The following is a 12,416-nucleotide window of genomic DNA, read 5'->3' as shown; positions in this document are numbered from 1 at the left end:
AGAAATTTGATTTTCAATTATCGGAAATCATCGACTTTATGTTGATGATATACACTACTTTTCATTGAGGAGTGGCCAAACAGCCCGAAACCAGTCTGAAAGTGTGTTTCAATAATTGAAAATCTATTGCGGCAGTTGTATCGTCAACAGCATATGCAGGAATAACTTTAATGAAGAATCCTGCACTGACACCTGTCGGATATAATCCAACGCCCTTCGTGGTATTAGCCACAGGACCCGGATCATAATATTTCAAGAATGGATAGTTGTCAAAATATCAAGACAATATTGAAAAAAAACTCACCTCCTCTCAAGAACAAAGTTGGAACTATTCATCGAATAGTATAATGAAATGTGTTTAAAAAAATCAATTGAGATCCACTTCACCTTGAACGTTTTAACATATATTTTAAAATTTACGGATTTGATATGATAAAATAATTATCTTTCATACAGGGTGCTGGAGGCGATGCCCATCTCGGCATAGACAACATGCATGCGGATAATTTATAACTCACGAAGTTTTAAGTAGTTTCTGCTGCTTTATAACCTAAGTTGGCACACGGAATATGTTATCAAAAAAGGGAGCATCATATAAATCACATTGGAATTGTTTTACGTATTAGATACTTTCTTTTATCAATTAATTAAAAAAAAGATCAATATACTTAAAGTCATATAAATAAATCAAAGTCAATCGGTTAGTTATCAAAACTGATATTCGCCCAATTCGGAGACAATATGTATGGAACAAGCGTTCACGAATAAGCAATTTGATAACATAACATGAGGAATCTTCAACTTCAATCCAGCGCTGAAATACCAATTGACTCCAATAGAACCAGAAGAGAACTAATCAAATCCGAAATCTTATCCGAAAATTTAGTTCAAGAAGATATGACCAGGGCATATTATCAATACAGAAGAGAAATATAATACAATATCATTCAATTTCAATCACTGCATGAAAATTAGGAGTGTTCTAGATACACTGAATACAAATAACCTTACGACTTCTGATCGACCAGGGGACTGAAATTGTGTTCATAAAAACCAATACTTCTGTATAATAACTTTGAAGAATCAAGCGAAACGAGTATGATAATCTAGACGATGGCTCGACATCATACAATTGGTCAAAATAATCTATAAAATATTAAGATTCAACCACTTTTGATGCTCATTACTCCAATGCAATAATCATTTTTGTTGTTCTGCACTTTCCTCCTCTTTATCCTTAAAATATTACACATTTCCGTCTATATTCCTCATCTGACTTTCAATACTGGACTACACAACTATTCGCAAAGACATGAAGGATAACTATAAATTCCTTTATCAGATTCAACTAACGCAATTTCCAACCACGAGATTGTATTTTCCAAATTTTTCTCTTACCGAAGATGAAGCAAAATGCCAATAAATCTTTGTATCGATGAATGGAACCTTACATCAGTATATCTCCAAAGGCATCTAAAATATCTACTAATGTTCCACTAACCGAATGGAAGAATTGCATTGCTCCTACCTCATGGAAGTGTCTCCAGGATGCGGATTCGAAGCCAACAAAATGTATTCCAAGGACTTCAAATACAGCCCCTAGCTTTGCCAAAATTCCGATCCATTTCAATAACACCCGAAAAAAATGCCTCCTATCCAAATTGGAAGAACACCCTTAGATACCAAACCTAGTGCAACCCTGGGTTTTGAGGACATCTTGGTTGTAACACAAATTTTCAAATTGAAAAAACTATATACGAAACTCTCATGTATCAGAGCGTTTTTTAATGGCGTGATGATTTGAGCTGGTATAGGTCCAAGACTGAAAAAATGGAGACTCAATGGAATTGTTGATCGTCCGTTCCTGCAGTTGTTGATTGTCCGTTCGATTCACATTTGACTTGAATCGCTGGAGATTAAATCCATTCAGAAAGTTTATTCCACACAAACGCAGTTCTCCAGATGAATGAGTTCTTAAACAGTGAAGTTCGAGGTGTACTGAGTTGAACCTCGAAACGATAAGCAGCCACAGTCCGTCGAGTATTTCTGATATGTATCGCTCTTGGTGGAATCAAATGTGCCAAGTCACTTGAACATCTCCCGTGAAAGTATCTATAGAAGAGAGATAAATCTCCAACTCTTCTTCGATGTTCCAGGCTATCAAGGTTGCGCGTGATGTTCGCGTCTGCAATCAGGCGGATGGCTCTTTTCTGGATAGAATCCAGCAACTTCAGGCTATGCTTGGGGGCAGAGCTCCATTAACAAAACTCCAAAGAAAGTCTGATTTGAGCTTTATAACCCATCAAAAGTTGCTGAGGTGTGTATAGTTTTCTGGTTCGGAACAGTGTTCCAAGCTTTTGAGAAGCAGCCTTTGCAATAACAGCGACATGATTGTGCCAAGACATATTGTTGTCCATTTTAACCCCCAACAAACTCATTGAAGCGGAAATGTCTGACCTGATATCCGGTTTGGAGACATTTATCTTCTTGGAGAAAACTGATGCCTCGGTTTTTGTGGCATTGAATTGAAATTGGTTACATTCATTCCAAATCGAAATCACTTCTAAATCCTTATTAAGATATGCAACTTCCTGCTGCCGGTGAAAATGTGCCTTCGTAGCAGATGTCCAGGAATCCAAATGGAATGACGAGACAAGTTCGCTGTCGTCAGCAAAGCAATATATTGGATTCTTGGTTTTTTCCAGTGAGTCGTTGATATACTTTGGAGACAATATGGATCTCTGGGGAACATCAGCGTTGATGGTGAAAGTATTCGAGAGATATCCATCGACGGACACTTGCAGGGAACGTTCTTTCAGGAAGCTGGAGAGCCATACACAGAAATGATCCAAAAGCCATAGCATTGAAGTTAAGCCAGCAAACCCTGTTGCCAGACCCGGTCAAACGCCTTAGATATATCAAGCGCAACAGCTCTCGATTCTCCATGTTTCTCGATTGCCTTATTCCAAATATGGGTGACATACGATAGAAGGACGCCTGTTGATCTTTGTTTCCGAAAGCCATATTGATGATCGCTCAAAATATTGAAGTCTTCCAAATATTTGAGAATATGGTAGTTGACGACTTTCTCCATGATTTTTGATATCACTGATTGCGAAGCGACTGCGGTCTATAGTTATTTGGAAGATTTTTCTTCCCCTTTTTGGGAAAAGGAGGAATAGGAACGTCCTTAGCTTAGACCGACTATCAGCTCCAGAGATTCGGCTACTCAAAACTTGTCTAGATTTTTACTTCCCATAATACAACCACTACAAGGAAAAACATCGTCTTTTGTGAAGAATACAAGGCATTTTGTCGAATTACTAGGGTCAATTGAAGTCACACAGAAAGATCAACTAATTAGCTTCGACGTGGAAAGCCTTTACACCAACGTTCCGGCCAACGATCCAGCACTCCAAATCATATAGAGAAAGCTATCCGAAGACGGGAACCTGAAAGAGAGAACGAATTCACCTATAGAAGTAATTATGGAATTACTAGGATGCTGTGTACGAAACTGTAATTTCCAACTGAAGGACGAGTTCTTTACACAAGATGACCTCGGTTACTTTGGAAATAAAGTTCAGCAATATTTCGTATTTTCTATTCTCTTTCCCGAAACAGTGAACAGTGTATTTTGAAGGCATCATGAATATTTGAAATGACGGGAATTATAGAAAATAGTGGAAACTAAATGAAAAATCCGAGCAGGGGGCGGTATACCTCTGTCAACATTTCAATCAGACACCCTGCCACCTTTATATTTTGTTATAGTGTTAACAAAAGGAAACGAAGAAATATAGCAATTACGAAATCAAAAAACCAGCCGTCGGAGGCGGTACAAATCCACCAATATTTTTATTAGAGTCTCTGCCATCTTCATATTTTGTTATAGTGGTCACAACTGGAAATAAAGAAATATGGCAGAGGTGAAATAAAGAACCGGCCGTCGGGGGGCGGTTCAGATGAAGCAATATTTTTATTAGAGCCTCTGCCACCTTCATATTTTGTTATAGTGGTCACAACTGGAAATAAAGAAATATGGCAGAGGTGAAATAAAAAACCGGCCGTCGGGGGCGGTTCAGATGAAGCAATATTTTTATTAGAGCCTCTGCCACCTTCATATTTTGTTATAGTGGTCACAACTGGAAATAAAGAAATATAGCAGAGGTTAAATAAAAAAACCGGCCGTCGAGGGCGGTACAGATCAAGCATTATTTTTATTAGAGACTCTGCCACCTTCATATTTTGATATAGTGTTGAGAAATGGAAACAAAGAAATATGGCAGAGGTGAAATGAAAAAAACCAGCCGTCGGGGGCAGTACAGATCCAGCAATATTTTTATTAGAGACTCTGCCACTTTCATATTTTGCTATAGTGGTCACAACTGGAAATAAGAAATATGGCAGAGGTAAAATCAAAAACCGGCCGTCGGGGGCGGCGCAGCAATATTTTTATTAGAGACTCTGCCACCTTTATATTTTGGTACAGTGTTATGAAATGAAAATAAAGAAATATGACAGTGATGAAATGAAAAAATCGGCCGTCAGGGGCAGTACAGATCCAGCAATATTTTAATTAGAGTCTCTGCCACCTTCATATTTTGTTATATTCTTGGGTTTGTATTATAGAATTAAGTATGCATTGTCAATCATTCATTATATTTTTGTATTGTATTTACTTTTCGTGTGATATGTACAGCTTTCAATATGGATTGTTTTTATTACACAGTGCTTTCCTTTAATGTCCCCCCCCATTTTATTTTTTGAACGGTTCAACAGAAAAAATTGTTACTTGGGATAATGGAATTGATGTATGAATACTATATTTTGAAATAAAATTTACAAATGAAAATTTCAAGATGGCGACTGAGTGCCATCCGAAAAAAAATATTGAATAGAAAAGGGGGTCTTGTGATACATCACTTTGAAGCTCCTGACGAATACTTCACAACCCTAGAATATAAAGTCAATATATTCACTTACTACAAAATGGCGGCACATTCAATAATTACCTAAATACATCGATGTTTAACTTCCATAATTTGAAGAAATAAGTTGATTTCAGTTCAGGTTACCTTGAACTTTTTGAAATCAGAACTGCCCAACCGATATTTCAGTTCGAATATTTTCGAAAACTGTAACGTCGATATTTCTTCAAATATTCATTATTCTCTGCCGTATAACCAATATTGGAGCAAGTTCAGTTTCGTACAACTTTTGTACTTCAAATAGCCCCATAAAAAAATCAAAAGGTTTCAAATCTGGCCAGCGGACCCTCTAATCACCAAAATCGTCATAGCGAATCCTAATGAATTCGATATGGATATTGTATTCCAACAAGATGGCGCACCACAACTTCAGACAAGCAAGAAACTATTTAGATATCAATTTCCTCGGTCGTTGGGTTGGTCGTCGAGGTTCTACAGAACGGGAGGCCCCTCTCGCCAGATCTGACACCTTTGGAGTTTTTTTTGGGGGCTGTTTCAAGCGCAAAATTGTACGAAACTAAACCTGCTTCAATATTAGATATACGGCAGAATAAATAAATATTTGTAGAAATATCAACGTTACAGTTTTAGAAAAAATTCGACGTGAAATATCGGTTAGGCTGTTCTTATGTCAAAAAGTTCAAGATAACTGTTTCGAACATTTTCTCAGCTTATTTCATCAATTTATGAAGTTAAACATCGATGTATTCAAGTAATTATTAAATGTGCCGCCATTTTGTAGTAGGTGAAGATATTGACTTCATGTTCTAGGGTTATAAAGTATTTGTCAGTAGCTTCAAAATGATGTGTCACAAGATCCCCCTTTCTATTCAATTTTAATTTTCCAAATGGCGCCCAGTCGCCATCTTGAAGTTTTTATTCATCAATTTTACTCCAAAATATAGTATTCAAGCATCAATTTCATTATCCCAAGTTTCAAATTTTTCAAATGACCCATTCAAAAAATAAAAGGGGGGGAACTTTAAGGAAAAGCACTGTAGAATACAGTATTCAATGTCTCTTATTTATTAGATTTTTTTTTAAACAGATTTATTATAAATTTGTATTATTTTACCAATAGGCTACCGATTTGGATTTTATTCATATTAATTTTTTGATATATTGTGATATAGAGTTCAGTTTGTATAGTTATTGGTTTATTATGATTTTGTGTGATGTGTCTGTCAAATGGCTTTCGTTATATATTTTTAAGATATTTTGTGTTTTGAGATTGTTTTGTTGTGAAATTTAGTTTGCGTTGACATTGATTTATGATATAATTGCATTTTTTAGGATGTGATTTATATTTTGTTTTTTTTGAGATCATAATAAGTAAAATAAATCAGTTTGCATTGCCATTCATTGGTTATAATTTGGTATTTATTTTGCATGTGCCGGTTTTAATTTTCTATCTGCCATTTCTCTTTATACTTAATCAATAAACTACAACAAAATATGAAAGTAACTGGGTCTCTAACAAAAGTATTGCTGGATCTGTACCACCCCCGACAATCGGTTTTTTGATTTCACCTCTGACATATTTATTTATTTCCATTTTTTAACACTGTACCAAAACATGAAGGTGGTAGAGTCTCTAATAAAAATATTACTGGATCTGTACCGCCCCCTACGGCCGATTTTTTTATTTCACCTCTGCCATATTTCTTTATTTCCAGTTGTGACCACTATAACAAGATATGAAGGTGGCAGAGTCTCTAATAAAAATATTGCTTGATATGTACCGCCCCCGACGGCCAGTTTTTGGATTTCACCTCTGACGTATTTCTTTATTTTCAATTGTGACCACTATAACAAAATATAAAGGTGGTAGAGTCTTTAATAAAAATATTTCTTGATCTGTACCGCCCCCGACGGCCGGTTTTTTGATTTCACCTCTGACGTATTTCTTTGTTTCCATTTCTTAACACTATACCAAAATATGAAGGTGGCAGAGTCTCCAATAAAAATATTGCTGGATCTGTACCGCCCCCGACGGCCGGTTTTTTTATTTCACTTATGACGTATTTTTTTGTTTCCATTTCTTTACACTATATCAAAATATGAAGGTGACAGAGTCTCTAATAAAAATATTACTGGATCTGTACCGCCCCCGACAGCCGATTTTTTCATTTCACCTCTGCCATATTTCTTTATTTCCAGTTGTGGCGACTATAACAAAATATGAAGGTGGCAGAGTCTCTAATAAAAATATTGCTTGATATGTACCGCCCCCGACGGCCAGTTTTTGGATTTCACCTCTGACGTAATTCTTTATTTTCAGTTGTGACCACTATAACAAAATATGACGGTGGCAGAGTCTTTAATAAAAATATTTCTTGATCTGTACCGTCCCCGACGGCCGGTTTTTTGATTTCACCTCTGACGTATTTCTTTGTTTCCATTTCTTAACACTATACTAAAATATGAAGGTGGCAGAGTCTGTAATGAAATATTGCTTGATCTGTACCGCCCCCGACGGCCGGTTTTTTGATTTCACCTCTGCAATATTTCTTCATTTCCAGTTGTAACCACTACAACAAAATATGAAGGTGGCAGAGACGCTATTAAAAATATTGCTGGATCTGTACCGCCCCCGACGACCAGTTTTTTGATTCCATCTCTGATGTATTTTTTTGTTTCCATTTCTTAACACTATATCAAAATATGAAGGTGGCAGAGTCTCTAATAAAAATATTGCTTGATCTGTACCGCCCACGACGGCCGGTTTTTTTATTTCACCTCTGAAATAAAAGAAGATGAAGATGAAGAAGAGTTACCATTCCTGGATGTTCTAGTTATAAGAAATAAAGATTATAGTGTTGAGAATGTTATGTACATGAGAAGTATGCCATCACTTTCAGATATATCTTTGACATATCTCACTATTCCCTATTCTCCCTAGGTTGATATATATGATATGAAATAAAGAAAAAAATTATTAGGGATATTGCTGAAAGTAACGAGTTATTTAGGAAAAAAAATAGAAAGTGTCTTTGTGAACCCTCGACTTTTCAGAATTTATAGTTCTTCTGTACGAATCAAAATATACCAACGGATTTGTTCAAATCATTGAAAAATTTAATGTGAAAATGACTTTCAAAATTGCTTGTACACTTCAATAAGTGTTTGATTATCCGAAACACATGATGGGCAATAATGAAAAGCATGCGATTTACGAAATGAATTCTGAGTATTAGGACAAAAACTATGTTGGTCAGTGGACTGTAATAACTCGTTAAAAGAATGATAATATTTCATATAGGTATTTGGTTTCATAGACTATAGAAGGCTAATGTCGCTCAACATGTTATAAAGATTGACATACTGTGTTAGCGTTTCGCGATTAGAAATTAAAATGTTTTTGAAAATTGTGCAATTATAATTATGGATAGTATTATTAATATTCATTAATATTCATAATTTGAAAAATATTCAAAATTTTTGAGACCGGTACATGACAACAGATTTTTAGAAGACTTTGAATGTTGACAAATAAGAAAATGTGGAATGAGATTTATAAAAAGTGACAAAGATTTTCAAAGAGCTCGTTATTTGCGATATGACATATTAATGGAAAATCAAATACGAGTAATGTTGATTGTGATGAACTTAACAACGAAACTTCATGCAATCGAAGATTAATTTCCTATTTCATTCTAGAAACGGTCACATTTAGGAGCATCGTCAGGATTTCATAACATAAAAATCTGTTTGAAAAAATATGTTTTTCCGTTAACCAGCTGACAACTCTCAAAAGTCAAAACTTGTGCGAGCTAAGGACTAACGAGGTCTTACCTTTTATCGTATGGATTGGGCGATAGGAAGTGAAAATCGATTGTCCGGCCTTGCGGTTCGAACCACCGGTTCACACAGCGGTCGATTGAGTGTGTCGAGCAAACCACCCATGTCAACCCACCAGGCTACCGTCCTACCATAAACCTCAATAAATGCAATACGCCGAACTGAAATACAAGGGGAATTAGCATCTGTAATATGATACGAATTATTATATTTGCCAGTATGCAGACATGTGAATGAAATACTTAATAGACGAAACGTATTTCAACCGGGTATCGAACCTAGTTTTCCTATTCTCTTGACTAGACAGATGCATTAACCAACTACACTATTGAAGCCACCAAGCAGAATGACGGCCGATTCATATCTTCAATTCATCCTCTCATAGTGTCAGTGCAATAAGAATGAAATTTGTTAATTTTGATGAAATAAACAACTAAACTTCATGCATTCGAAGAATAATGTGTGCTTTTGTAGAATGGTACACATTTAGGGGCATCATTAGAATTTCATATCATAAACCTTAACGCATGAAATTAACAGACATATGAATGAAAAACTGAATTGAAAAAATCACAGATAGAAAACAGGTAGGTAAATATTAGATATCCTAACACGTAGGTAGTTACTAATATACAGGATGTTCCTTAAACACATGCTAACATTTAAGGAGGTAATTCTTAGACCCATTTTAAGAAAAAAACCTCCTATGGACGTATGTCCTAAACGCCTTAACTTTTGAGATACAGGGTGGCAAAGTTTTCAAAAATAATCAGTTTTTTAATAATAACTGAGATAATTTTGTAGACATCTTTGGCATATTTGGTACATATGTTCCATGCCTCAAGGCGCATTTTCTGATGTACACAAATTTGTATTTTTTCAAACAGTGGCATCCCTACGGGTTTCGCATTGAATATTTTTGGGGAAAAAGTACTACGCCAATGCTTTCTTTTCAAAATAAAATCATTTTTAAAATCCTCATTTATTTTTGAGAAAATTTGATCTCCTGGTATTTCTTTGTCCGACGCATGATTTTCACTCAAAAAAATAAAAATCGATAGAAAGCAAATTAAGAAATTAGATCAATTCTAAAATGAATGAGAATATGAAAATTGCTTCATAACGTATCACCAATTCCCTAATAATATTTGAAAACATAATCTGCAAAAAAATAAATTTTTCACAAAAACGAGTTTTATTTTATTTTGTGACAGTAAGTCTAAACGAATAGCACAAATTTGTTAATTAGTAATATTACCAAAACTGCACTTAGTATGCATGCTTCCGCCCTTCTACGCATGGAATTACGCACCCGTTCAAATATTCCCGGCGTATTTCGTATAGTTTCACACGAGGCAACTATTCGCTCTCTTAAATCTTCTAAAGTATCAACGGGAGTTTTATACACAAGAGTTTTAAGGTGACCCCATAAAAAAAATCTAAACTGTTGAGATCGGGGGATCTTGCTGGCCATTGCTGAGGTCCTCCGCGACCTATTCAACGATTAGGATAAACTGTATTTAAATGGTTTCGGACAATTACACTGAAATGAGCAGGGGCGCCATCGTGCATGTACCATATTCGATTCCTTAACGCAAGTGGCACATCTTCCAATAACCCAGGTAAGTCTTCTTCGAGAAAGTGTAAATAAGAACGACCATCAAGGCGTCCTGGTAGAAAAAATGGGCCTATTAGATGATCACCTATAATTCCTGCCCATACATTAACCGAAAATTGGTGTTGGAAATGGGTTTCGGTTATTGCATGGGGATTTTTTTCAGCCCACACATGATTGTTATGGAAATTTTGAATGGCATTCCGAGAAAAATTTGCTTCGTCTGTGAACAAAATTTGTGTCTCAAACTGCGGATTTACTGCAATACTTTGTAGATACCACTGACTGTGGAAACGCTGTGGAAAATCTCTGGGGAGTAATGCCTGCACTCTTGAAATATGGTATGGGTATAACAAAAAATCAACCAAAATACGCCAAACAATTTGATGACAAATATCCAGAGTTCTAGCGATCTTCCTCGTACTCGTCTCAGGATGTTCCTCAATTTTTTGCAGCACCGCTTCCTCAATTTCAGGAGTTCTTACTACACGAGGTCTACCTTCCGGAGTCCCTTTCTTGAAACTACCAGTTTCCCCAAGTCGACGATGAATATTTGAAAAGGTTCGGCTATCTGGTAAGGCACGATTAGGATATCTTTCCTGATAAATGCGCCTGGCTTCTGTTGCATTACCATCGGCAAGGCCATATCGTAATGCATTTGCGCCATTTCCGCAATCGTATAATTTACCATATTTACTGATATTCAGAAAAACAGCGGACTACCAAAATCAACCAAAACGCGCTGTGACAGTTTTTAACACCAACACCTTACTTTAAACCAACATCAATATTAGCTACTGACGTTTGTACATACAGAGAATTCGTTTTTTATTGCTATGGTGGGTACGCTGTTTTTTCTGCTTTTAATCTTTGAAAGAAATCACATATCGACAAACTCCATATTTCCAAGAGGTGCAGTAAATAAATTCTGCTGCACGTCATTTATTCCAGGATAACTAAATTTATGTTTTCAAAAATTATTAAGCGGTGCTGCGTTATGACGTAATTTTAATTGAGAACAATGCATCTGACAACAAACAAATACCTTTTAGATCCTCAATTATTTTGCAACAAATCTGATCTCTTAGTTTGCTTTCAGTCGATGCACGATACCGAATCAGATTTTTAAGGAATTTATCCTTAAGTAAAGTGGTTTTTAATTTTTTGAGCGAAAACCATGCGTTGGACAAAGAAAACCCAACAAATCAAATGTGCTAAAAAATGTATGGAGATTTTAAAAATAATTTTAAATTCAAGATTAAGCAGTGGCGTAGTATTTTTTTCGCCAAAAATATACATTTCAAAACTCGTACGTACGCCACTGGCAGAGAAAATTAAGAAAATTGTACATCAGAAAATGCGCCTTGAGGCATGGAACATATGTACCGAATATGCCGAAGATGTCTAGAAAATTATCTCAGTTATTATTAAAAAACTGATTATTTTTGAAAACTTTGCCACCCTGTATCTCAAAAGTTAAGGCGTTTAGGGCATACGTCCATAGGACGTTTTTTCCTTGAAATGGGTCTAAGAATTACCTCCTTAAATATTAGCATGTGTTTAAGGAACACCCTGTATTAATTAGGAATTAGAACACATTAAACACATGGCACAAGTAAGAAGTAATACTAGGAAATTATTTACTTATTTAGTGACCTATATTATATAAGGTAATGGTTCGTCCAGAAGTATATGAAAACTCTAAAATAGCTGTGAGATTTGAATTCAGTTATCTCTTGATGATACCAACTTGGTTAGTGAGGCGAACGTCGGAAGCCAGCACTATTGTTCGGATGGTGGCAAAGTGTTTCAAATAGATTTGTTTTACTCCAGAGGTTTCAATTCTACCCATCAAGTTACGATCACTAGTTTATTCATCAATTCTGCAAGGCCCTTCCAGAAGTATTTTTTTATAAACGTATAAACGTCGAGAGACAGCATTTTTGTTCTGGCGAGGGAAAAGTATTTTCAATAGATTCAATTCACATCAGAGGTTCCAAATTATAAAA

At 35.7% G+C, this 12,416-nt stretch overlaps 1 protein-coding gene across 2 annotated transcripts in view; it reads right to left on the bottom strand.

Moving 5' to 3' along the window:
• The window catches only part of LOC111515480 (cathepsin L-like proteinase), a 31,346-nt gene extending 30,851 nt beyond the window's left edge, over positions 1-495 (bottom strand). The window contains exon 1 of one of the 2 annotated variants that reach the window (XM_074177065.1): positions 305-495. In XM_074177065.1, the coding sequence (XP_074033166.1) occupies positions 305-336 (32 nt within the window). In that variant the 5' untranslated portion in view covers positions 337-495. The remainder of the gene's footprint in view (positions 1-304) is intronic. The other variant, XM_074177066.1, reaches the window with a different exon arrangement.
• Between the last annotated feature and the right edge of the window lie 11,921 nt (positions 496-12,416).

Source organism: Leptinotarsa decemlineata, unplaced genomic scaffold (assembly GCF_025532065.1).
Source record: "Leptinotarsa decemlineata unplaced genomic scaffold, Ldec_3_MD MMD2_tig00002159_RagTag_RagTag, whole genome shotgun sequence".
Lineage (NCBI taxonomy): Eukaryota > Metazoa > Arthropoda > Insecta > Coleoptera > Chrysomelidae > Leptinotarsa > Leptinotarsa decemlineata.
The sequence above is the reverse complement of the archived record's forward strand: the minus strand, read 5'-3'. Positions and strand labels throughout refer to the sequence as shown.